Source organism: Misgurnus anguillicaudatus, chromosome 14, assembly GCF_027580225.2.
Source record: "Misgurnus anguillicaudatus chromosome 14, ASM2758022v2, whole genome shotgun sequence".
Taxonomy (NCBI): Eukaryota; Metazoa; Chordata; class Actinopteri; order Cypriniformes; family Cobitidae; genus Misgurnus; species Misgurnus anguillicaudatus.
The window spans coordinates 31,985,438-32,008,351 of record NC_073350.2 but is presented as its reverse complement, the minus strand read 5'-3'; the positions used below and the strand labels follow the sequence as shown (position 1 = coordinate 32,008,351).

Sequence of the window (22,914 nt, the reverse complement as noted above, 5' to 3'; positions counted from 1 at the left end):
TGGGAGCGGGCGCTGAGAAATCAAACTGCGCTCATGGATGGATAGATGAGTGCGTAAAGCAGCGCGCGAGCGGGGTTGGGTCTCGACACCGGGGATCAGAAAGAAATACGGCGCGCAGCCGAGGCTCCCTTTGATCCGTGTCCCCGGGCCTGCTCGCCCGCGCCGTACCGCACAGCACAGCATTGCGCGCTGACACCAGTCGCTGCGCACGACTGTCAGACAGAGATAAGCGCAAAGAAGCTCCAACCATTTTCCTCTTCCATCAGCCCTTCACGAAAAAGGCGATGAATTACGTTTAAGAGCCCCTTGCTGGCGTCGACTAAAAAGGAAAGACACCTACCTCACCAATTTCAAGTGCGCGCTTCTCTCGCGCTCTCCTGTGCCTCGCGCATTGACAAGACATTAGGCACGTGAATATCAATGAGGCTCGTGTAGTCCCACACATTATTAAATCTCGCGCATTAAGCCCCAGACCGGGCACCGTGTCAGCTGGCGCGCTCTCGAATCAAAGCGGATGAGCGCGCATTTATCCGCACCCGGTGCGCTTTCGGAGCGCGAGGGGGGAATTGATACTTAATAATTAGAAGCCATATTAAAACAGATACTGTTTATATTTGGCAGTAATGGAGAAGACCTATAAGAGGCTTTCCAAAAACAAGACCTGTCTATCAGCTGCCAAAAACATCAGACAGACGAAATCGTCGCCTTGGGCAAAACGACTGTAGTTTTGGTAGCAGGCTTAGGTTTGGGGGTCTCTGAAGACTATTACAATTAATGTGCATGTGCGCGAAGTGATGTCTAACATACAGTATACCTGGTTGAAGACCAAAATAAACTACACTCTTAAAATCAGGTTGGATGGATTTTTTGTTTTAAAAAACTTACATTTTTATCTGTAACTTTTTCATCTGTAAGATTTTTTTATTTTAGGTTATTTTTTAAAAAGCAATAATAAAAGTGTTCTTGTAACATCAGTCTGGAAGTTTGGTCACTTTTGCTCATATTTTAGATTATGTTTATCATCCTATTGGTGACTTTGACATAGAAAAGAACCTCTTATATTTAAATCTTACACTTAAAGGGTATAAGGATCAAGTACTGTGGCCTTTTTCTAGGTTTAGCAAGTAGAACGTTCATGAATTTTGATGCAACACATATGTGAACGTCTGGTTTATTGCTAAGGTTTCAGAGGTGGTTGGTATCATGAGATCAGGTCATGGATCCTTCACACCTGTCTGTGTACTTTAACTTCCATTTTGGCTTCTCTGCAGAGGCCAATACTGACTTTCTCATCTCTGAGAAAAAGATTTTTAGGTTATATTCCTGTTTTTCTACCTTTCTAATCTCTTTCTTCAAGACACTGTTGGTCTCTCTCTCTCTCTCTCTCTCTCTCTCTCGCTCCTCTTCCCCTGGAGAGGAAGAGATGCGTTTCCTGCGTTCAGATGAAAGGCTACTGCAGACAATAAAAATGCTATTTAAATGCAGGGCTGTTTGTATGCGGGTGAGAGATATTTTCCCCGGCCGAAAGCGAGCTGCAGCGTCCTGATAAATAGCAAATATAAGGGAATGCGATTTACATTTATCTTGCAGAGGCAGCCAATATAAATTTCAGCAAATCCTAGAAGATAGGGATTTAAAGGAGGAAACCACTGAGACCAATTCATATGCTGTGTGTCCCACGCAACTGGAAATGCTTATAATATGGAGAGTATATAGCCACATAGACAGACACACACACACACACACACATATATGATTTCCATCTCATTCTGGTATTTATATAAATGCACAGAAGATATGATCACTATGTGTGTGTTTGTATGTTTCTATATACTGTATGTTTAGCCTATATAAGCATAATAAGCGTTTATTATTTATAAAAACAAGGACAGCACAAAGCTTGATTTCTTTGGCTGCATTTATTTCAATTCATGCATCTCTGTTGTAAAAGTGTATTTTATTAGGTCTATATCAACAGGTGAAGGTGTGGGGTTTGCCTTGGCTGCATGAGTTCAACAGGTTTTAAGGGTTTGCGAGGTCACTGCTGGGTTCAACAGACATCGATAAACCTTCTTTAGTAGCCCTCCACTTTTTGTCATCTTTGTAAAATGTGCCTCCTGTTAGTTCCACATGCCACTATGACAGGTGCATAGAAGTGATTAATAATCTAACTTTACCAACCCAAACCTCCATTCAACCCCCCCGACCCAAAATCCACACAGGTAATCTATGGATTGATGTCTCAGGTTGCCTGCGGACCGAGACCCGCTGGGCTGAACGTAGCTTGTATCATCATACAGCTGTCTTATGGGCACCACACTTTTATTGAGGCTTTGACTCTTGGATATAGACTAAAGAGTTGTAATTGCATGCTTTCTAGGAATACATCTATGGTTACAGATCTGTTCATACTTAGCAAGAGATGAATGAGATGAACGGAAAACTTTGACAGTTAAGTGGCTTTGAATAGCAATACGTTAATGTGTGATGTACTCCATAGTTCCTCTTCAGTATCCAAGGTTTGCGAAGGTCTGTAAAATGAGCTGGTCGGTGTCTCAGCTGGCTGTTTTCTCCTCTTAGACTCCAGCTGTGCGCTATTTCACTATTTATTTACATGTAATTATTGCTATGAGGTGCAAATATTAACACTGTCAAGAACAATTTGACCTGACATTTTTCACCGCTCCGGTCCCCTGCTGATTTTAGCAAACAAACCTTCTCTCTCTCTCTTCCCCGGCCTCAGTAAAATCACTCCAGTGGAATTATAAAATCTGCCATTTAATTTGGCGGAGGCAGCAGTGCAATGAGGTGCTGTGTGTGCACGTGTGTGTGTGCACGTGTGTGTGTGTGTTTAGATTCTCTTGTTCCTTTTGGCTGAACGCGTCCCATGCTCACTCAAGCATATTACTGCAGGAGAAAAGATGATTGTGCCTCCACACGTTCTTCAATTGCGAGCAAATAGATGGCACATTAACCTCTGGTTAGCAGAGACAGACTGTGGGTGACTTTGGATGGGAATATTTAAGGAGCAGATGCTTTGCTGTTGCGAAAGAGAATACTGGGATTTGTTGCTCTCCTGGTCAGTTAATGCTTGCATATCTTTGTTTAAGTCCTTTTTAGTTGGGTACACCTGCCACAAAATCATACTTGATAGTTTTAAACCAATAAAAAATGTATAACCGCTATTATAAGCTTGGATTTTATCCAAAAAGTTAAACTGTGCATTATGAGAACTGGCCCTCCCGGAAGTTTTTTTTTCTCCACGATAGGAGTTTTGGTTCTTTGGCGCCCTATTGGCATGCTTACTAAATCACTGTTTTAGTTTAGATTGGCTTAGAATTTTTTGTAAATTCAGTTAATATAGTTTTTATTATAATGCTTCACCTACAATTTTAAATACGCCACTGTTTCAATTTTGTAGGTGTGTGGTGCTGGAGAGCACATAATGATGCTATAATGTATTCATGGTATTATTGCAAATACTTTATGTAAAGTAATGCCAAACTCCTGCTTTTATATATTTTTTATTTTAAGGGCCATTTCCATTTAAGATTAAAAGACATGTTTAGTTTAAAATACACTTGTTATTTGTTTTATTAATTGACAAAATGTCTGAAATTTTAAGAAAAAGTTTATTCGATTTTATTAGACTGTAATCTATAGTTAAGGACAATAAAATCTGCAATAATAACATATGTGACCCTGGACCCCAAAACCAGTCATAAGTAGCACAGGTATATTTGTTGCAATAGCCAACAATACATTATATGGGTCAAAATTATTGATTTTTTATGCCAAGATCATTATGATATTAAGTAAGATCATGTTCCTATCTTGTTAATGTCCTATAAAATAAAGTAAATATATTGATATAAATTATAATAGCATTGAAATAAAATGTATTTATCATTAGTAATATGTGTTGCTAAGGACTTCATTTGGACAATTAAAAGCGATTTTCTCAATATTTAGATTTTTTGCACCCTTAGATTTCAGAATTTTAAATAGTTGTATTTCGGTCAAATATATTGACAAACCATACATCAATCGAAAGCTTATTTATTTAGTTCGTTTTTTATTTTTTTATTCAGTTTTTATTTATTTATATATATTTATTAATAAATAAAATATAATATCCTGTGGAAATTACTGTAGAAATTATATTAATGCTTTATATTAGATTAACATTTAGAAATACTAATATAATTAATATTAATAGCTATTTATATTATAACTTTATTAAAATAAAGTAATAAATAAAGGCCTCATATTCAGATTAAAATTAAATTAAATAAAAAATGTGTTAATATTTATATGGTCAATATATTGTACATTATCCATTCATATAGTTGTGAGCATACATCCAGTATTAGCTAATGAGAGGCTTTTTGAAAACATTTGTCTACGGCTGTCAGCGTATCCGCTGATAAGACGTGAGACTGACCAAAGAAGATGGGCAGAGAGGAAAAGAGAGACCATATGCACACTATTTAGTACAGTAAACATCCTTTGAGTAGTGACAGCTTGTTTTAGTGGCTGATAATGGCCTTCATCTGTGTCCCGTATGTCAGTGCCCAGATTCTGTCAGAGCCAATCAGAAACTAATTGAGCTCGATTATCACGCCCACCCAGTTTATACTGAAACCAGCTCATGTTCCAAAACCCACCAAGCTGTCTAACTAGACAGCATCATAGACTATTATTGACTGGAAAGCTGTTTTAAAAGTGATGCTGCCCTGTAAAATATTTTGATAATAAATGAAATAATATAGCCAAATGTATCTAATATTTTTATATATAGATACTTGTAGCATGCTCCCCATGTAGTGTCCCAAATCAGTCATTTATGAATGCATTCAACATAAAGCTTTCATCTCACATGTGATGCAGCTATAGATTAATGCATTTTTATCCAAAGCAACTTACTCACATTTGCGCTGCTCACGCAAGGCTTTACCTATACAGGAGCACATATTTAAAGTTTCATTCCTTCATTTTCTCACCTCTTCTCTCTCCCCCACCCAATTTCCGTCGCATTTTTCTCTTCTTCATCTCTCCGTCTCTCTTCTGTTCGGAAGCCTCTTTTCACTTTTGATTAATGTGCTTTGGCCAATTACGGGTGTGACACAGCGATCTGCCCCATCATCTGTTCTCTGTCAGCAATGAGGAGGGCTGAGAGCTCACAGGACGTTTAATTGCCCCGCGCTCCCCTTCCACCGTGACCAAAAGCCTCTAATTGAATTTATGCAACCGCTGTTATTTTTAAATAGTCATTTTGTCTCAGATGTGCACCGCTATGGGAAATGTGGGAGAGCGATGAAACCAGTCTTAAATATGCTGGGTTTTATTTATGTTAATGTATTAGGCCAAATATGAAATCCTGGTCATTGGGTTAGGTTGTAGGTTAGGAAATTAACCTACAAATTCTAGTTTGTTCAAATTTGACATAACCATAGGTCTCAGCATCTTTCGAGTGCATAGTCTTTTATAAAAACTTCTGGTTATCAGACAATAAGATCAGTAGATTATTCAAACTAAGTCATGTATGTCTACACTTTAGTTTGGGCAATCATTAATATCTGAACTTAAAGGGTTAATTTTATAATTTGGGGTGAATTAACCCTTTAAATTTAATATAATTTAATAGCAGTTTTATATATTGATATATAACTGATATTTGTGACCTGGACCACAAAACCAGACATAAGGGTCAATTTTTTCATTTTTTTAATCATCTAAAAGCTTTCCAATGATTTATGGTTTGTATTTGGCAATATTTGGCTGAGATACAACCATTAAAAAAATTTTAATCTAAGGGTCAAATCAGATCAAAATATTCAAAAATAAAATGTAAAATATTGAGAAAATCTCCTTTAAAGTTGTCCAAATGATATCCTTATCCTTAATTTTTTCTTGTTAAATCAACTCAAATTTACAAGTCATGTCAACAGAGATGAGTTGTCACAACTTATAAAATATAGTTGAGAAAAGTCAGCCTAATTTTATAAGTTATAACAACTCACCTGTAGTTATAAAAACTCATCTTGGTAAATAATAGTAAATGACTTGTAAATCCGAGTTGATTCAACAAAAAAATTTAAGGCAGCAAAGTAGCAACGCATATTACTAATGATTAATACATTTTTGATATATTTGTGGTAGAAACTTAACAAATTATCTTCTTTGAACATGATCTTTACTTAATATAATAATGATTTTGGCAATCTATAATTTTGATGCATACAATTGTTGAATATTGCTGCAAATATACTTGTCCGACATACAGTATGACTCATTTTGTGGTCCAGGGTGACATATATTAATATTGACCAAATATTCTAGAGTTGATCTACAGGAAAATAAGCCTTTGTTTGTGTAAAACAACGGCAATCCTAAACAAAATATTTACATTGCGTCTAAAATATTTTGTAAAGTTACTAAATTGTATGCTGAAATATGACCTAAACTTTTATAGTATTTCCATTCTTTATTTCACCTCTGTTATAATCCTGAATGTCTGTCGACAGAGTTGATAAATTTCAGAAAGCGTTATTTGCCGTAATCGTCGCCCCAGGACTGTCCTTTGAAACAGACCAACAATTGACAGCAGCAGCCTCTCGCAATTTCCAGTGGAGGCGACTATCAGGCCGACAGATCTGAAGTGAAGTGAAGAGATGATATTCTGGTGGTCTTAGATAACTTACACACACCGAGAGCATCGATTCTCCCTTCATTTACCCTCCTGACCTGCACCAAACTTGAAGGTACCACTGGAGGGCATCGGGGTAAGGGCAGACGGGAGGAACTCTCTAATCCACTCTGGGCTAGATTAAGACTAAAGTGTGTGTGTGTGTGTTGGCCGAGAGCCTGGTGAGGGTTCAGAGGACGTTACTATCTGCTCTCTTGGCAGGCTGGCCCTTAGGCAAACACAAACCTACTGGAGTCTTTGTACTCTTAAAAGCCCCCTGTTTCTCTCTCCGCACCATAAACCCCCTCTTCTCAAATCCTCTGTCTGTGTGGAGTCCATGCAACTCACTCACTTTTTCTTCAATTATCTTTTTAGGATTTTAGAAGTGTGCTCCTTTTGCATTTAATTTATTTACATAGCGGTGTTTTATTAAGAATGGACTTTAATTGGAGAAAATGCAAAATGCATGCTATGAAACAAGTTTTTAGTAGTTCTGTTATTTTTAAACTTAGATACTTTTTAATTTACCATCTCAGCTCAACTGTGTTTTGAGTATAATACTTTTTTATTACATACAAATTTACATTTATGCATGTGGGAGATTAATTTATCCAAAGCGACTTAAAGTGCATTACAATGTATACATTTTTTATCAGAATGTGTGTTCCTTGGGTTCAAACCAATTATCGTTGGGGCTGCTAATTCAATGCTCTACCACTGAGCTATACAGGAGAGCTAAATGTTAAGAAAATTAATAAGTCAAAAGCAATTTTTGAGACTTGTTTAAGGATCATTTTCATTCTTATACTAAATCTTTAAAGGACAAGTCCATTTTCTTAAAAAATCCAGATAATTTACTCATCACCATGTCATCCAAAATGTATGTCTTTCTTTGTTCAGTCAAGAAATCATGTTTTTTTAGGAAAACATTCCAGGATTTTTCTCATTTTAATGGACCCCAACACTTAACAATTTTAATGCAGTTTAAAATTGCAGTTTCAACGGAGTTTCAAAGGACTTAAAACAATCCCAAACAAGGCATAAGGGTCTTATCTAGCGAAACGATTGTCAGTTTTGGCAAGAAAAAAAAATGCACTTTTAAACCACAACTTCTCGTCTTCCTCCGGTCATGTGATGCGCCAGATTAAAGTCCATTAAAATGAGAAAAATCCTGGTATGTTTTCCTTAAAAAAAACATAATTTCTTCTCAACTGAACAAAGAAAGACATCAACATTTTGGATGACATGATAGTGAGTAAATTATCTGGATTTTTTTTTTAAGAAAATGGACTAATCCTTTAACAGTACCACTTTACAATAAGGTTGTATTTGTTAATGTTAGTAATGCAGTGGTTCTCAAACTTTTCGGGTACGTGCCCCTCTATCGTGTAGGGTGCATCCCTTCGTGTCCAACCCAAAGAAAATTTGTGACATAAAACAATCTCAAACTTAGAATTTGAATTAAACAAAATATATGAAGAGTTTGGTTCCAAAACGCAATAAAGGCCATTTTTGAAAGAAATGAGTTACTGCCAAAATCAGTATTATATCAGGTCAGTATTTAAAAGTAAATAATTAATTTTACGCAAAATCCAATATCCGCCGTGCTATTCTGTCATCTTTTCTCACTTTTTTCCCAAAATGGGATAAACGCCACTCATCCTTTTTTACAGAACGCAATAAATCCATTCCTGAAATTACAGCGCACCATTCACGCAACGTAAACAAACAATGGCGGAGCGTTGAGTACACGGAATCTTAGTTTTCCTCATCTACTTTGTACTTCGTGATCAACAAACAAAACAAAATAATACTTTAATGGCATTGATAAACCTGTGATGGTTTTCTGTGACGGGAAAGATTGTCATCAACATCTAATAATTTACGCGAAGCACTCGGGAGACTGGTGCTTATCTCCCGACAGCATCAAGCTTCTCATGCTAACACATTGACCCCAGGAGATCTTATTAAAAACTTTACATTATTTTACTCAAAGTCAACGAAAACTGAGCAGGACCAAAACATTTTACAGCTGATCGCTGTGAAAAATACTAAGCAACGACGTCAAGTATAACCGCAGCAATGACAGTGATCTTAATATGACAAAGTAAGTGTTTTGATTAATGACATTAATGTTTATTTTTTATCAGTGTATATCACTGTTCAACTAAATGAATATAAAATGGCAAAGATGAATGCACATTTGTACATTGAATTAATAGATTTCTAGCATTTTGAAACAAAAACTGTCATGGATTTATTGCATTTTGTGGAAAAAATAATCCGTTTTTATAAGAAATCTTTGAAAATCAAGTTATGGATTTGAATTTTTTATGTTTTTATAACCTAAAGATGCTATGGGAAAGTTTGTAACAGAAAATAGTTGTTTTCATCTTGTCACTTTCTTGGTATAGAAAACACGTTTTTACCGAAATTTGTCAAAATGGATTTATTGCGTTTTGGAACCAAACTCTTCATATGAAATTATATAATGTAGTGCTGTTGGTTTGTAGCTATATTTTTCTTGGGTTTGATCAGAATTTATGAAAAATGTATGTATTTTATAAAATGTCATAATTCCGCCCCCCAGTTTGGGAACAATTAAGTTAATGCATTAGCTAACATGAACTAACGATAACATTTACTTTTACTGCATGTATTTATCTTTAGTTGAAGTTAATATATCAGCATTTACTAAAACATTTTTAAAATCAATAGTTGTAGCTGTTAACATTAGTTAATGCACAAAGCAATTTAATTAACATTTACAAAGATTAATAAATGCTGAAAAGCTATACTGCTGCTTGCATTTACTAATGTTAACAAATAACTTTATGGGTCATGACCTTAATATTATTTTAAAGCTCTGGAAGTTGTTTGCAAATCCATTTTCAACTATTTGCAATCCAAACCCACTTTTCACTGTTTCCTTTTTTCTGTTGGTGTACGCAAATGTACGCATGTGCAGTTGTAGCATAATCATAATGTTTCACTTTAATGAAAATTGCCTCTTGAAATATTGTCATCTGCACCCTACAGATTGCCTTTAGCTGTGCAGTTGTCTTGCTGTTTTCCCGAGCTCGACTGAACACGAAAGCATTCGTCGTACATTTAAACAGACAAAAATATATCATTTGACTGCGCAGGAAATTAGTTTGGTATGAAAGCGTTCCTTTCAGTGTGTCGCAAATGCACTTTTTGTTTATCTGAAAGGATGCACATTGTATCAATTTACAATTCTGGTGCAAACCCTTGCCTCGGGGTGGAGGGTCTCAGAAGTTTGAGAATTAATTCGTTTTTTTATTATTATTTATAGAGTAATCTATTTGGAGAGAGAAAGGCATCGCCTCTGGGCTGCGTCCTTTAAACACGGGAGCCCTTGACTTCCATTATCTTCTGCACACACAACATACAACAAACGAGAAAAGCAGTGCGCGAGATAGAGCCGAATCAAAACAAAGAAACAAATGTATAGCCTACTTGGGGGAAAAGTAATTGAAGTACGTGGAATTGGTGTTGAAATGAGGGTTTATTTTTTTTGTGAACTACATTGTGCTGTATTATGAGCTATTATTGCCAGTGTTTGCCCGAGGTGCTTGTTTTGCAGACGAGTGCAAGCACAGATATGTCACACGCTGAACTGTGCTCCTCTATCAGATGAATACTCTGAATGATATTGATTTTTGTTTATTTAGCTGAGTTAATGTACTGGGTGGGTAGATTTGTAATACAATCTCAGTTGAGCTTAATCTTTCACCGGCAGCAAAGTTCAGTGGTTACACCTTTTCTTGGTCAAGGTGCATGAAGGTCAAAACTCCCCCAACAAAATCTTCATCCCGACCAGAGTATGAAGTGAAACTGTGTTGAGCACAGCTTAGATATCACTGGTTAAGAGTATCAACAAACTAATGAGAAGTCATTAGTCAATGTCACTGGTTAGGATCAGAAAGCTGAAATGTCATAGGTCAGAATCAACACAGCTGTGATGTCACTGGTCAAGATCAGAAATCTTGAGATGTCATTGGTCAAGAGTATCAACGAACTTGAATTAGTTTGTGCTAACTTATTGTTTAGTTCTTAATACTACAATTAACCCCTTAGCCACCTTTAGCCACTGTGTTTTATTTTTTAGAAAATTCAAATCAACACATCTGAGATTGGTCATTGGTCAGATTTAACACAGCTGAGATGTCATTGGTCAGGTTCAACACAGCTGAGATGTCATTGGTCAAGATCAACACAGCTCTGATGTCATTGGTCAGGATCAGAAGGCAGAGATGTCATTGGTCAGGATCAGCAAAGCTTTGATGTCATTGGTCAGGATCAGAAGGCAGAGATGTCATTGGTCAGGATTAACACAGCTGAGATGTCATTGGTCAGGATCAGAAAAGCTGAAATGTAATTGGTCAGAATCAACACAGCTGTGATGTCACTGGTCATGATCAACACAGCTGAGATGTCATTGGTCAGGATCAGAAAATTTGAGATGTCATTGGTCAGGATCAAGACAGCTTATATGTCATTGGTCAGGATTAAGACAGCTGATATGTCATTGGTCAGGATCAGAAAAGCTGAAATGTCATTGGTCAGGATCAGCAAAGCTGAGATGTCATTGGTCAGGATCAGAAAAGCTGAGATGTCACTGGTCAGGATCAGAAGGCAGAGATGTCATTGGTCAGGATCAGCAAAGCTGAGATGTCATTGGTCAAGATCAGAAAGCTGAGATGTCATTGGTCAGGATTAACACAGCTCAGATGTGATTGGTCAGAATCAAATAAAGCTGAGATGTCATTGGTCAGGATCAGAAAAAACAGAGATGTAATTGGTCAGGATCAGAAATGCGAGATGTCATTGGTCAGGATAAGAAAGCTGAGATGTCATTGGTCAGGATCAGCAAAGCTGAGATATCATTGGTCAGGTTTAGCAAAGCTGAAATTTCATTGGTCAGTATCAGAAGGCGGAGATGTCATTGGTCAGGATCAGCAAAGCTGAGATATCATTGGTCAAGATCAACACATCTGATATGTCATTGGTCAGAATCAGAAAAGCTGAAATGTCATTGGTCAGGAACAACACATCTGAGATGTCATTGGTCAGGAACAACACAGCTGTGATGTCACTGGTCAGGATCAGCAAGCTGAGATGTCATTGGTCAGGATCAGAAAAGCTGAGATATCATTGGTCAGGATCAACACATCTGCGATGTCATTGGTCAGAATCAGAAAAGCTGAAATGTCATTGGTCAGGATCAGAAGGATGATATGTCATTGGTGAGGTTCAGCAAAGTTGAGACATCATTGGTCAGGATCAAAACATCTGAGATGTCATTGGTTAGGATCAACCTAGTCTCAGCCTCAGACGCCACGCCCACAAACTGTTGGCTGAACGTCTGATGTTTTTCGTACACTTTTCTGGAAACCCTGTGAGAATGTCTAAAGTCGTCTTTTGATTGGTTGAAATAAACCGGATTTCCAGGAGACGCGAGTGTCGCGATTAGTTTCGGTCCCTGGAAAACAAAGCTCTGGCGTTCCATTGAGGAAGAGAATCAGTCGTGTTCACGTGGATAATAATGACCAGTTATCATGATCAGCAAAACATTGGACTCTCAAAAATATGCAAAGTTCGCAGCATAGACTCTCTAAAAGACGTCCAAGAGTTTTGCTCGAGGCAGTTAGTGGAGTCAAAAAGTTTGGTTCTCCTGAATTGCTTGTATGTGCTAAAAAGTGGAGAGATATGCTTCAAACAGACATTTAACGGGAGCGTCTCATTGGTGTGGCTGTTGATGAAGTGCACAACGTTGTTCTATGGTGAGTAATGTTGTTTATTTAGATACTATTTGGTTACGGCTGGTTATTTCAATAACTGACTTGTTGCCAGCCGGCTCGTTATTGTGAGGAGTCCGAAACGTGACGCTAGACGAAACAAACTGTGATTGGTTGTTTGACATGTCGGTCAAACAGCTTGTGGGCGGGCTCTGTCCAGAAAAAGCAGCGAAAAACACCAGACCTTCAGTATGAAGGTCTGGCTACGCGAGACTAGGATCAACCCAGCTAAAATGTCATTGTTCTGGACCATCAACATATTCTGATATTCCATAGGATATTTCTGGATTTTATTTATAAACATTTATATTCAGTGCGTTTGGTTCCCTAGTATGGAGTGGTGTAAACCGACACTGTGTGTCTTTTTAGGAAAAGTCTGAAGATTGATCCCATTGTTCCCCCTGTAATGGCCTGCTGCTGGAATTTTGTGTTGTATAATTAGAAGCATTGATAGAGAAGTGAATCCTGATTGTCTGTCTCTTTAATTAAATGTGCATATAAAGAAGGAAGCAGTGCAATTCAACTTCAATTATGCGATAACTAAATCTCTCGCACCCCTACAGCTGCTGTTGAACCATCATTCCACCCCACGACCTCCTCGTGTGGCCACCCAAAACAGCTACTTGTGCTTTCCATTCACTCATCTGCTATAATCAGGAAACGTATGAATCTTCCAGCCATATGGCCACATAACATGTGTCTTTTATAAAGACGGGGCAATGAATCTCCTACTTATGTGAATCCGTGTCACATGGAACAGGGCTCCATACTGATAGAATTAACATGAGGAAACCGCTAACCAGTGTTATGTGTCTCAAGTGTTCCATATTTCCTGCAAAACACTGAATCGTAATATGATTCATTTTTTCCTCTGTTTCGTGTGAGTCTCTCACTGGGGCTGGGCGAGATGTCAACAAGGCCAAAAACAACTTGTATGTGAAATCTCGAGACTGTGGTTGTTTTGGCTGGGTTTTTTTTGCAGTGGTGATGTCATTGCAGTGAACTGTGTTTAAACTCGTATGGATATGAGCATTGGAAGCGTCTGTGTGTTTTTAACCAACTCCATGATGGTCTAATTGGTTTAGCAGCCAAATGGAGTCAAAGGCCAGAGTAGCGTATCGAAGCCCAACGTGAACCTGATGTGTGAAGGATGCGAAGGGAAGAGCATGTGTATGACTTCCTGGTTGAAAACATGTAACATATTTTTTAAGATACAGTATAGTTAATATAAATTCTTATTATATATGTACAACATAATTTATTCAACCAGAAATTGTTGTTAATGCTGATAAACTTGGACGTTATATTAGTTAAAGAGCTACAAACAGGAGAAGATTATTATTCATGAGTGTGGGCGTGTCTCTGAGCCCTGGGGGCGGGATTATCTGCTCCCTTAGTGCTTGTTATGCTGGAGGCATCGGACAGAGGTCTGTCTGTCACCCATGGATCTATCTCACTCTCTTTAACTGTATCACTCTCTCTATCACTGCTGTTAATCGCTTTGGGACTCTGTGTCTTGTGTTCTGGACCTCGTGCACTTCTCTTTTCTCTCTCTTTCTATTTAGATGACCTGATATGGGATGAGAACTGCTTAAAACCCAGCCAGGCCACATCACACTTAAAGCACTAAAAATTTTCCCTAAAAAGGGAAAATACTGTGGTATACTTTAGTATTTACTAGTGATGCACCAATGTATCGGCTGCCGATATGTATCAGACGATTTTTGATGAATTTGAAACCATCGGCATATATCGGCAATAGCACGAGAAAGGCTGATACCGATTGTTTATTTATTAATTACAGCGTGAAGGCAATAAGTTGCATGTCTGTTGCATAATCCAGCAATTTTTTTATAATTATGAAATACATCCCAAAACAAAATAAAATCTGTACAAATTATAGACGGCATGCATGCGATGGGGAAAAAATAGTAAATCATGTAGTTAACCACGTGAGAGATTACTCATTCACAAAACCCATTTGGTCAGAGTAAAGGGGGTCACACACCGGCCGCACAGCTCAGCGCCGCATCGAGTCGCACCTACAACTCGGAGGTATCGTAAACCGGAAGTGCACATTAAATAGCGCGAGCTTCGTCAGATAGCATCTACTTCAAAATGCAAAATATACGTTAGCAGACAATGTTATTCGTTAATGATTTGGGATTAATATGATGTTATTTAATGTTAAACTATTTGAGTTGCGCTCTGTGGCACGACAGGGATTTAAGCAACTTCCTGAGTCATAGCTGGGCGGACAGTCGCCACCTTTCGGCGCCGGGTTTGCGTATACTCATAGAAAACAATGTGTTCGAGTTTTTTTAGAACAGCGCTGTGTGGCGCTGAGCTGTGTTCCGTGTGCGAGTATTTCTGAAAAATGTCTGCAGTTTGGGCTTTTTTCAAAATAAAAAAAGACCAAAAATCGCCAAAAAAAATTCTTACTTTGTGCCTCTCTTATTATGTTGGTCAGTTCAGTGTTAAATATATCCAATCTATGTTCCGTAATAATAATTTGATGCAGAAATAAACTAGTTAATAGGCCAACTGTATAGGATTGTATACAAATGTTTAATATTGATATTGGCATCGGTATCGGCCAATAGTTTTCTGTTTAAATCGGTATCGGCCACAAAAAAATCATATCGGTGCATAGTACTTACTATAATAAAATTGAGTAACTTGTAGGATACTGTAGAGCAGTGGTTCCCAAACTTTTTCAGCGTGTGGCCCCCCTTGTGTAATAAAAAAACATTAAATTATACAAAAAAGTAGTGCTTTTGGTTAGTAACCTTATTTTTTTTTTAGGTTTAATTACACAGAATTCATGATAAATTAATGTATTTCATAAAATGTCATAAAACTGGGGCCCCCCTCGCACCATCTCGCGGCCCCCAGTTTGAAAACCACTGCTGTAGAGTATAATAATAATTACTACATTTTGTTCATGTTTACTGCAGTATTATGTAGTATTAATTATAGTAAATTGATTAACTGGAGTAAATACTGTAGTAAAGTTTAATATTTACTATGGTAAAGTTTAAACACACAACTGCGGTTTAGACTATTGTTTTACCAGTCAATCATACAGCATACTACAGTATTTGTCATGTGGAAAGGATTTAAATCCACGATATAGGAATAAAACTAAATATGTGCCAAAAGTGTCCTCCCAAATTACTGACAATTTAATGCATATTTCTGCAGTCTGCTTTTAGGCTATTTCCAGGAGCTCAGCTTTTTAATAAAAAAATATTTATTATGGACAGAGTCATGTTTGTGTTGAATGTAGCATTATTTTCCGAATTATGTGATTTCCCCCAAATTTAGGGGGTTGAAAAGTGATTGATCAATTTAATTGTCAGTTAAAGCAACACTATGTAGTTTCCATGTAAAAATGACTTACAGCTCCCCCATGTGGTTGAAAAGCGCAACAGTGCCTGGTATCAGACACTCTTCTGCAGGGAGGGGGAGGGGCGGGGCTGTGTTTCCTACCCTCCACCGCCACTTTCAGAGTGTGCTTGTAGCAGCTAGGAGGCTGCTCAGGTTGCAGCAACAGTACAATTTGTCCAGTTAAAAGTTGTTCTATCACTGAAATAATTTCAGAGACATTATTTAAAGGTAAAAAAACTACATAGTGTTGCTTTAAACAGTTTTTTGTCTATGGCAAAGGTTCTTGGCCAGAATAAGTACTTATTTTGTGTCTCTCCCTCTCTCTGTTTATAGGTGATGAGTATTTTGAGTAACCCCAGTGCGGTGTCCTCTCAGTCCCAGCATGATTTCTCCATATCTCCTCTTCATGGCGGTTTGGAGGCATCAAACTCCATCTCAGCAAGCTGCAGTCAGCGATCAGATTCGATCAAGGGTGTGGACAGTCTGGCATCGTCCCAGTCCTACTGCCCACCCACATACAGCGCTACCGGTTACAGTGTAGACCCAGTCACCGCTGGTTACCAGTACAGCCAGTATGGTCAGAGTAAGTATTGAAAGCAAGTCAGCATTTTAGCACTTTCGGTTCCATCGTCCTGAAATTAATGGGTTTTTTGAATGGGGTATTGTTCACATATGCAACTTAAGCAACATTGATGGTATCTTTATTTCTTCATGATTTTTCAAAAATAGCAAAATTGTAGCTAAAATTTCTGGAAGGATTTGGAGCAAAAATTGTACAATACATTACTATACACACATTCATTAAACAAACTGATAGGTTAGTTGGCTTTATTAGGAATCAACAGTTAATTGACTTTATCCCATTACTTGATGTGCCACAGTTACACAAATAAGAGATTGATGTCATTTTTGACCATCTCAAGACCTATCAGATCAGGACAGACACATGCTCCTGATAAAGAGCCCAATCGTGACCTCAGGCTCCTCTGTTAGTCACACTTCTCTCCTCTTGCTTTGGAAACGGGGTTTTCAAAGGCCACTTTTACACCCCTGGGTATCCGCTGTCCTTTTAGCCACCTCACACACAAACACACACACACACACACACACTGAAGCTTGAGGCCAGGAAAGAATTGATTGATTAAATTATGATAATCAGATGCTGATGTTGTCACAGAAGTCTTTATATACCAAAAGAAGATACGAGTTAAAGTCAACATGAAGTTAATATTAACCCTTTACTCCTTAATGCTCGTTTAGGGTCTTATTTTATACAGTTCATTGGTGCACATTATTCCACAGAAAATAAGTTTTCATCTTTTTACTCTTTCTGTAACTTTCTGTTATGTACAGAGCACAGATTCTAATTAATCAAATCAGATCCTGGTTTCTTATTGAATGTCTTTTCACTGTAGTAATGCATGTGTTGTATGGAGTATAGCGAAAATGATATCATTTGTTATGGGACATGTGTGTGTTTGTGGGATTGGACACACATGTGTTTGTGTATGGTGTGTGGGATTAGACATGTGTGTTTGCATGTGTGTTGTTTGTGGGATTGAACACATGTGTTGGTGGGTGGGATTGGACATGTGTGAGTTTGTGTGTGTTTGTGGGATTGGACACACATGAGTTGGTGTTTGTGTGTGGGATTGGACACACGTGTGTTGGTGTGGTGTGTGGGATTGGACATGTGTAAGTTTATGAGATGTGTGAGTTTGTGTGTGTTTTGTGTGCGATTAGACACACATGTGTTGGTGTGGTGTGTGGGATTGGACATGTGTGTGTTTGTGTGTGTTTGTGGGATTGGACACACATGTGTTGGTGTTTGTGTGTGGGATTGGACACACATGTGTTGGTGTGGTGTGTGGGATTGGACATGTGTAAGTTTATGAGATGTGTGAGTTTGTGTGTGTTTTGTGTGGGATTGGACACACATGTGTTTGTGTATGGTTGGTGTGTGGGATTGGACATGTGTGTTTATGTGTTGGATTAAAGATGTGTGTGTGTGTGTGTGTGTGTGTGTGTGTGTGTGTGTGTGTGTGTGTGTGTGTGTGTGTGTGTGTGTGTGTGTGTGTGTGTGTGTGTTTGGGATTGGACACCCATGTGTTGGTTTTTGTGTGTGGGATTGGACACACGTGTTGGTGTATGGTTTGTGGGATTGGACACACATGTGTTGGTGTGGTGTGTGAGATTGTAAGTGTGTGTTGCATGTGTGTTGTTTGTGGGATTGGACACACATTTTTGTATGGGTGTTTGTGTGTGGGATTGGACATGTGTGAGTTTGTGGGATTGGACACACATGTTTTGGTGTATGGTGTGTGGGATTGGACATGTGTGTGTTTGTGTGTGTTTGTGGGATTGGACATGTTTAAGTTTATTAGATGTGTGAGTTTGTGTGTGTTTTGTGTGGGATTGGACACACATGTGTTTGTGTATGGTGTGTGGGATTGGACACGTGTGATGTGTGTTTATGTGTTGGATTAAAGATGTGTGTGTGTGTGTGTGTGTGTGTGTGTGTTTGTGGGATTGCACACCCATGTGTTGGTTTTTGTGTGTGGGATTGGACACACGTGTTGGTGTATGGTTTGTGGGATTGGACACACATGTGTTGGTGTGATTGGAAGTGTGTGTTGCATGTGTGTTGTTTGTGGGATTGGACACACATTTTTGTATGTGTGTTTGTGTGTGGGATTGGACATGTGTGAGTTTGTGGGATTGGACACACATGTGTTGGTGTATGGTGTGTGGAATTGGACATGTGTGTGTTTGTGGGATTGGACACACATGTGTTGGTGTATAGTGTGTGGGATTGGACATGTGTGAGTTTGTGTGTTTGGACACACATGTTTTGTGTGTGTTTGTGTGTGGGATTAAACGTGTGTGTTGCATGTGTTTTTGTGGGATTGGACAGACATGTGACGGTGTATAGTGTGTGGGATTGGACATGTGTGAGTTTGTGTGTTGTTTGTTGGATTAGAGATGTGTTTGTGTGTTGTTTGTTGGATTAGAGATGTGTGTGTTTGTGGGATTGGACAAACATGTGTTGGTGTATAGTGTGTAGGATTGGAAATGTGTGAGATTGTGAGTTTGGACACACATTTTTTGTGTGTGTTTGTGTGTGGGATTAGACGTGTGTATTGCATGTGTGTTTGTGGGATTGGACACACATGTGCCGGTGTATGGTGTGTGGGATTGGACATGTGTGAGTTTGTGTGTTGTTTGTTGGATTAGAGATGTGTTTGTGTGTGGGATTGGACACGTGTGTTTTGCGTGTGTGTTTGTGGCATTGGACACACATGTGTTGGTGTATGGTATGTGGGATTGGACAGGTATGTTTGTGTGTTGTTTGTTGGATTAGAGACAGATGTGTGTGTGGGATTGGACACATGTGTTGGTGTATGGTGTGTGGGATTGGACACACATGTGTTGGTGTATGGTGTGTGGGATTGGACAGGTATGTTTGTGTGTTGTTTGTTGGATTAGAGATGTGTGTGTGGGATTGGACACGTGTGTTGGTGTATGGTCTGTGGGATTGGACGTGTATGTTGCATGTGTGTTGTTTGTTGGATTAGAGTTGTGTTTGTGTGTTTGTTTGTTGGATTAGAGATGCGTCTGTTTGTGTTTTTTGTAGTGTATTTGAGATCCGTCAGAAGGTGTGGTGGGGTTGATGGAGGAGTTGTGATGACTGAATGTCAGGTTAATTATTAGTGAGATTGAGATGAGTGATCTGTTTAATGAATGAGAGGAAGGAGCAGCTGAAATTAAAGAGAGATTGAGGCGAATATGAAGCATGAAATTTAAAACGCTCAGAGTAATAAAGACTGACACACACACACACACACGCGCGCGCACACACTCGCACACACGAATACAAACACAGACCTGAATGAGTGACACTCTCTCTCTCTCTGTATGTTTCATTGAATGCTTTAGTTACATCTGTGTATCTGTGTGTTTTATGTTCTATAGCCGCTGTCGACTATCTGGCCAAGAACGTCAGTCTGTCGACCCAGAGAAGGATGAAGTTGAGTGATCATTCAGCAGTGCTGGGACTTCTCCAGGTGGAGACAGGACAGGCCTATTGAGTTCATCCGACCCTTCTGCATCTGATCTGACCGCTAAAAACTCACAAACGCACTGCTCTCAGACGCACACATCTCCGTAACCATGCCTGTGTTTCGGAGAGGTTTTCTTCATGATTCCTGAGAAAGAAACTGTTGTCATTCCAGTTGATGTGACCGACTGTCATCTCATAAATCTGAGCAGGTGAACTGATAAGAGAGCCATGCAGCTGAACAGACGCCGTGCATACAGTAGTTGTGTATGAATCTCAGTCTCATTTGCGCTTGTTTTCTATTGATATTGTTATTACGATTGCCCTTACAGTTGTTATTATGATTCTTGTAAGTAGTGTTTTGTTTCGTTGTTTCAGAATTCACACTTTAGCATTTATTCTCATTTGAACTTGAAGTCTTTATGTGAAAGGCAGGCAGTGGGTTCAGACAGCGGTGTGTTGGAGTCTTACTGCTGGTTTTTCACTTTCCGGGCCCTGCTGCCCTCCTCACCCCTAAAGCCATAATGTTCCTGAATGATTTGACCTTCCATGCCTTTATAACTTCACTTGACACATTCCATACGCACATGGCCACTCTGTGGGAAGTCTGGCTTTGGGCATTCTGCTGGGAATAAACGGTGCTTTTAAAGGATAAATTGTTTTTTCCTCTCGAATGCCTGCACTGTCCTTAGTAATAATCTTGGTGGAAGAAAACAGCATTTTTTTTTGGAAAACAAGATTTGGAAGATGGGGATTTTTCTTTTTACCGAGGACCCCAATAGATAGTCTCAAACACGCGCGCTATGCTTTTGGGAATAAAAACAACAAATGTTAGCTATTTATCATTAATTATACAGTTTTGGTTGTATTAAATGAGCACAGTAATTAAAATGCACAAGTGGTTTTTAGTAGGGATGCACCAATTTATCTGCCAATAATTGGTATCGGTTGATAAAAGCTAATTTTCACACTATCGGCTATCGTCCGATAGTTTAAAAACAACCGAAAGTCATGGCCGATATATCATGTCAATCAAAAGAGAATAGGAAAATGCTATGAATTTGAGCTCTAAGTATTGAAAATGTAAAGAAACATCACTAGTTAAATGTTCAATAATAGTGGTCATTATGTGAATGAATAACATATTAAAAAAAATAATCTTCAGAATTTAGTTATGCAAGTTATTAATGCAAACTATCGGTATCAGCAGATATCGGCTATTGGTGTAAGTGAAAAAATTGAATATGGGTGCATCTCTAGTTCTTAGTAGGGATGCACCGATGCAACATTTCTGTGCCGATATCGATATTTGATTACTAAGAATGAGATCTACCGATACCGATAGATACCGATAGATTTGATTTTTACACCTAGATTTGATCCTAGATTGCCAGGATATAATCTGCCCTGATCATTGACTGTTTTTAAACAATCGGCCGATGTTTGAAAGTGGGAAAAAATGCTTTAATTTGCCGATTATAGACCGATATATCGGTGCATTCCTAGTTTTTAGACCAAGTACACTTTTTGACAACATTCCTTTAGTTTCTACCCAGATTCTAAGACTTTAAACTGTGAAAATCCTAGCAGGCAAAGTGGTCAAACTTTTTCTTTCTTTTTTGCCTGCTTATCCATTCATGCATTTTCTGATTTTTTTCTCCAGAAAACCAACATCAGGTCTCTTGTAATTTAAGATCTCATGCATTCGCAAGTACAAACAACAAAAACTAGTGATTTTTTGACATTTGTGTAGCACTCACAGGTTTGACACATAAATGGAATTGTACAGTAGATGACGAAGATTGTTTATTGTTTGTTTATAAAGAATATGTTTTATACTAAAACAAAAAGGTGTTGTGTGGTAGTTGAAGCAGGGCATACGTGTAAGTCTTTTATTGTAATTTTGTGTTTATATTTACATTTCTTTGCTTTTTAATAGTTATGTATCATTTATTTCTTAGAATTCAAAGTGTATATGAGGAGCTCTTGATTAAAAACAATATTAAATTTGACATTTAGGGTTGTAAGGAAGTTGAATCGTATTGTTTATTATTCTGGCACTTATTCTGTGAAACCACAATGAAGAAACTGATCACTAATGCTTAATATTGACATTCAAACCATTTGGAAGCAAAGACTTTGTGGTGAAAGTCAATATAACAGACTGTGGAAACACAGAGCAGTGTTTGGTGCTAACTCAAATGGACTCAACGCGTCTTCAAGTGACCGTTTTATTGGATGTCTATATGACGAATAGAACTCTTAAAGGAACCGCATAACCCAAACCCCACCCACTTTCCCTTTCGACTGTCTATAAAACCATCACAAATGAGCAATGAAATTCAATTACTTCCAGAAATAGGACCTTCCACAGCTAACGCCTTTGTTCATAAACATTTGGACTACAAATGATATTACCCATCACGCCTCCCTGTGATGTCCAACTGGACATCTGCTTTCTTTAGCATTTGTGTTTCGGCTTTTCTCCATCTTCTTTCAGCATGTGTGTATGTTACCATGGTATAATTTATTCTGCTGTATGAAGTAGTAGCTTTAGTGAAAACCTTGTATTTGGTATTTACTACCTTCAGACTGTTGGTGTCTTTACTGTAACACTGGCATAAATGTTGTCAATTAAAGATCTAAAATTCACACGTGGATCGGTTTCAAGAGTTTGTTATTTATTTTAAAGTATTTGTTATTTGCTTTATAACTTTGAGATGCTTTTGATATTTTTGGCCTTTGACACCGTAGAAACAAAATGCCAAAAAAAAAATTACAGGAACTTCTGGAAGAAAAATAACAAAAAGATTAGTAAGGAAAACATGGACAATTATATAAAGCAGCATGTTTGGATTTAAAGGGACACTCCACTTTTTTTGAAAATATTTTAATTTTCCAGCACCCCTAAATATTTGATTTTTACCGTTTTGGAATCCATTCAGCCGATCTCCGGG

General features: G+C 38.1%; 1 protein-coding gene across 2 annotated transcripts in view; it reads left to right on the top strand.

The window, feature by feature from the left end:
- Window positions 1-22,615, top strand: part of pax7a (paired box 7a) — a 68,002-nt gene extending 45,387 nt beyond the window's left edge. For both annotated transcript variants that reach the window (XM_055184164.2, XM_055184165.2), the window contains 2 exons: window positions 16,234-16,483; window positions 19,873-22,615. In XM_055184164.2, the coding sequence (XP_055040139.1) occupies window positions 16,234-16,483; window positions 19,873-19,988 (366 nt within the window). In that variant the 3' untranslated portion in view covers window positions 19,989-22,615. The remainder of the gene's footprint in view (window positions 1-16,233; window positions 16,484-19,872) is intronic.
- Window positions 22,616-22,914: the final 299 nt, after the last annotated feature.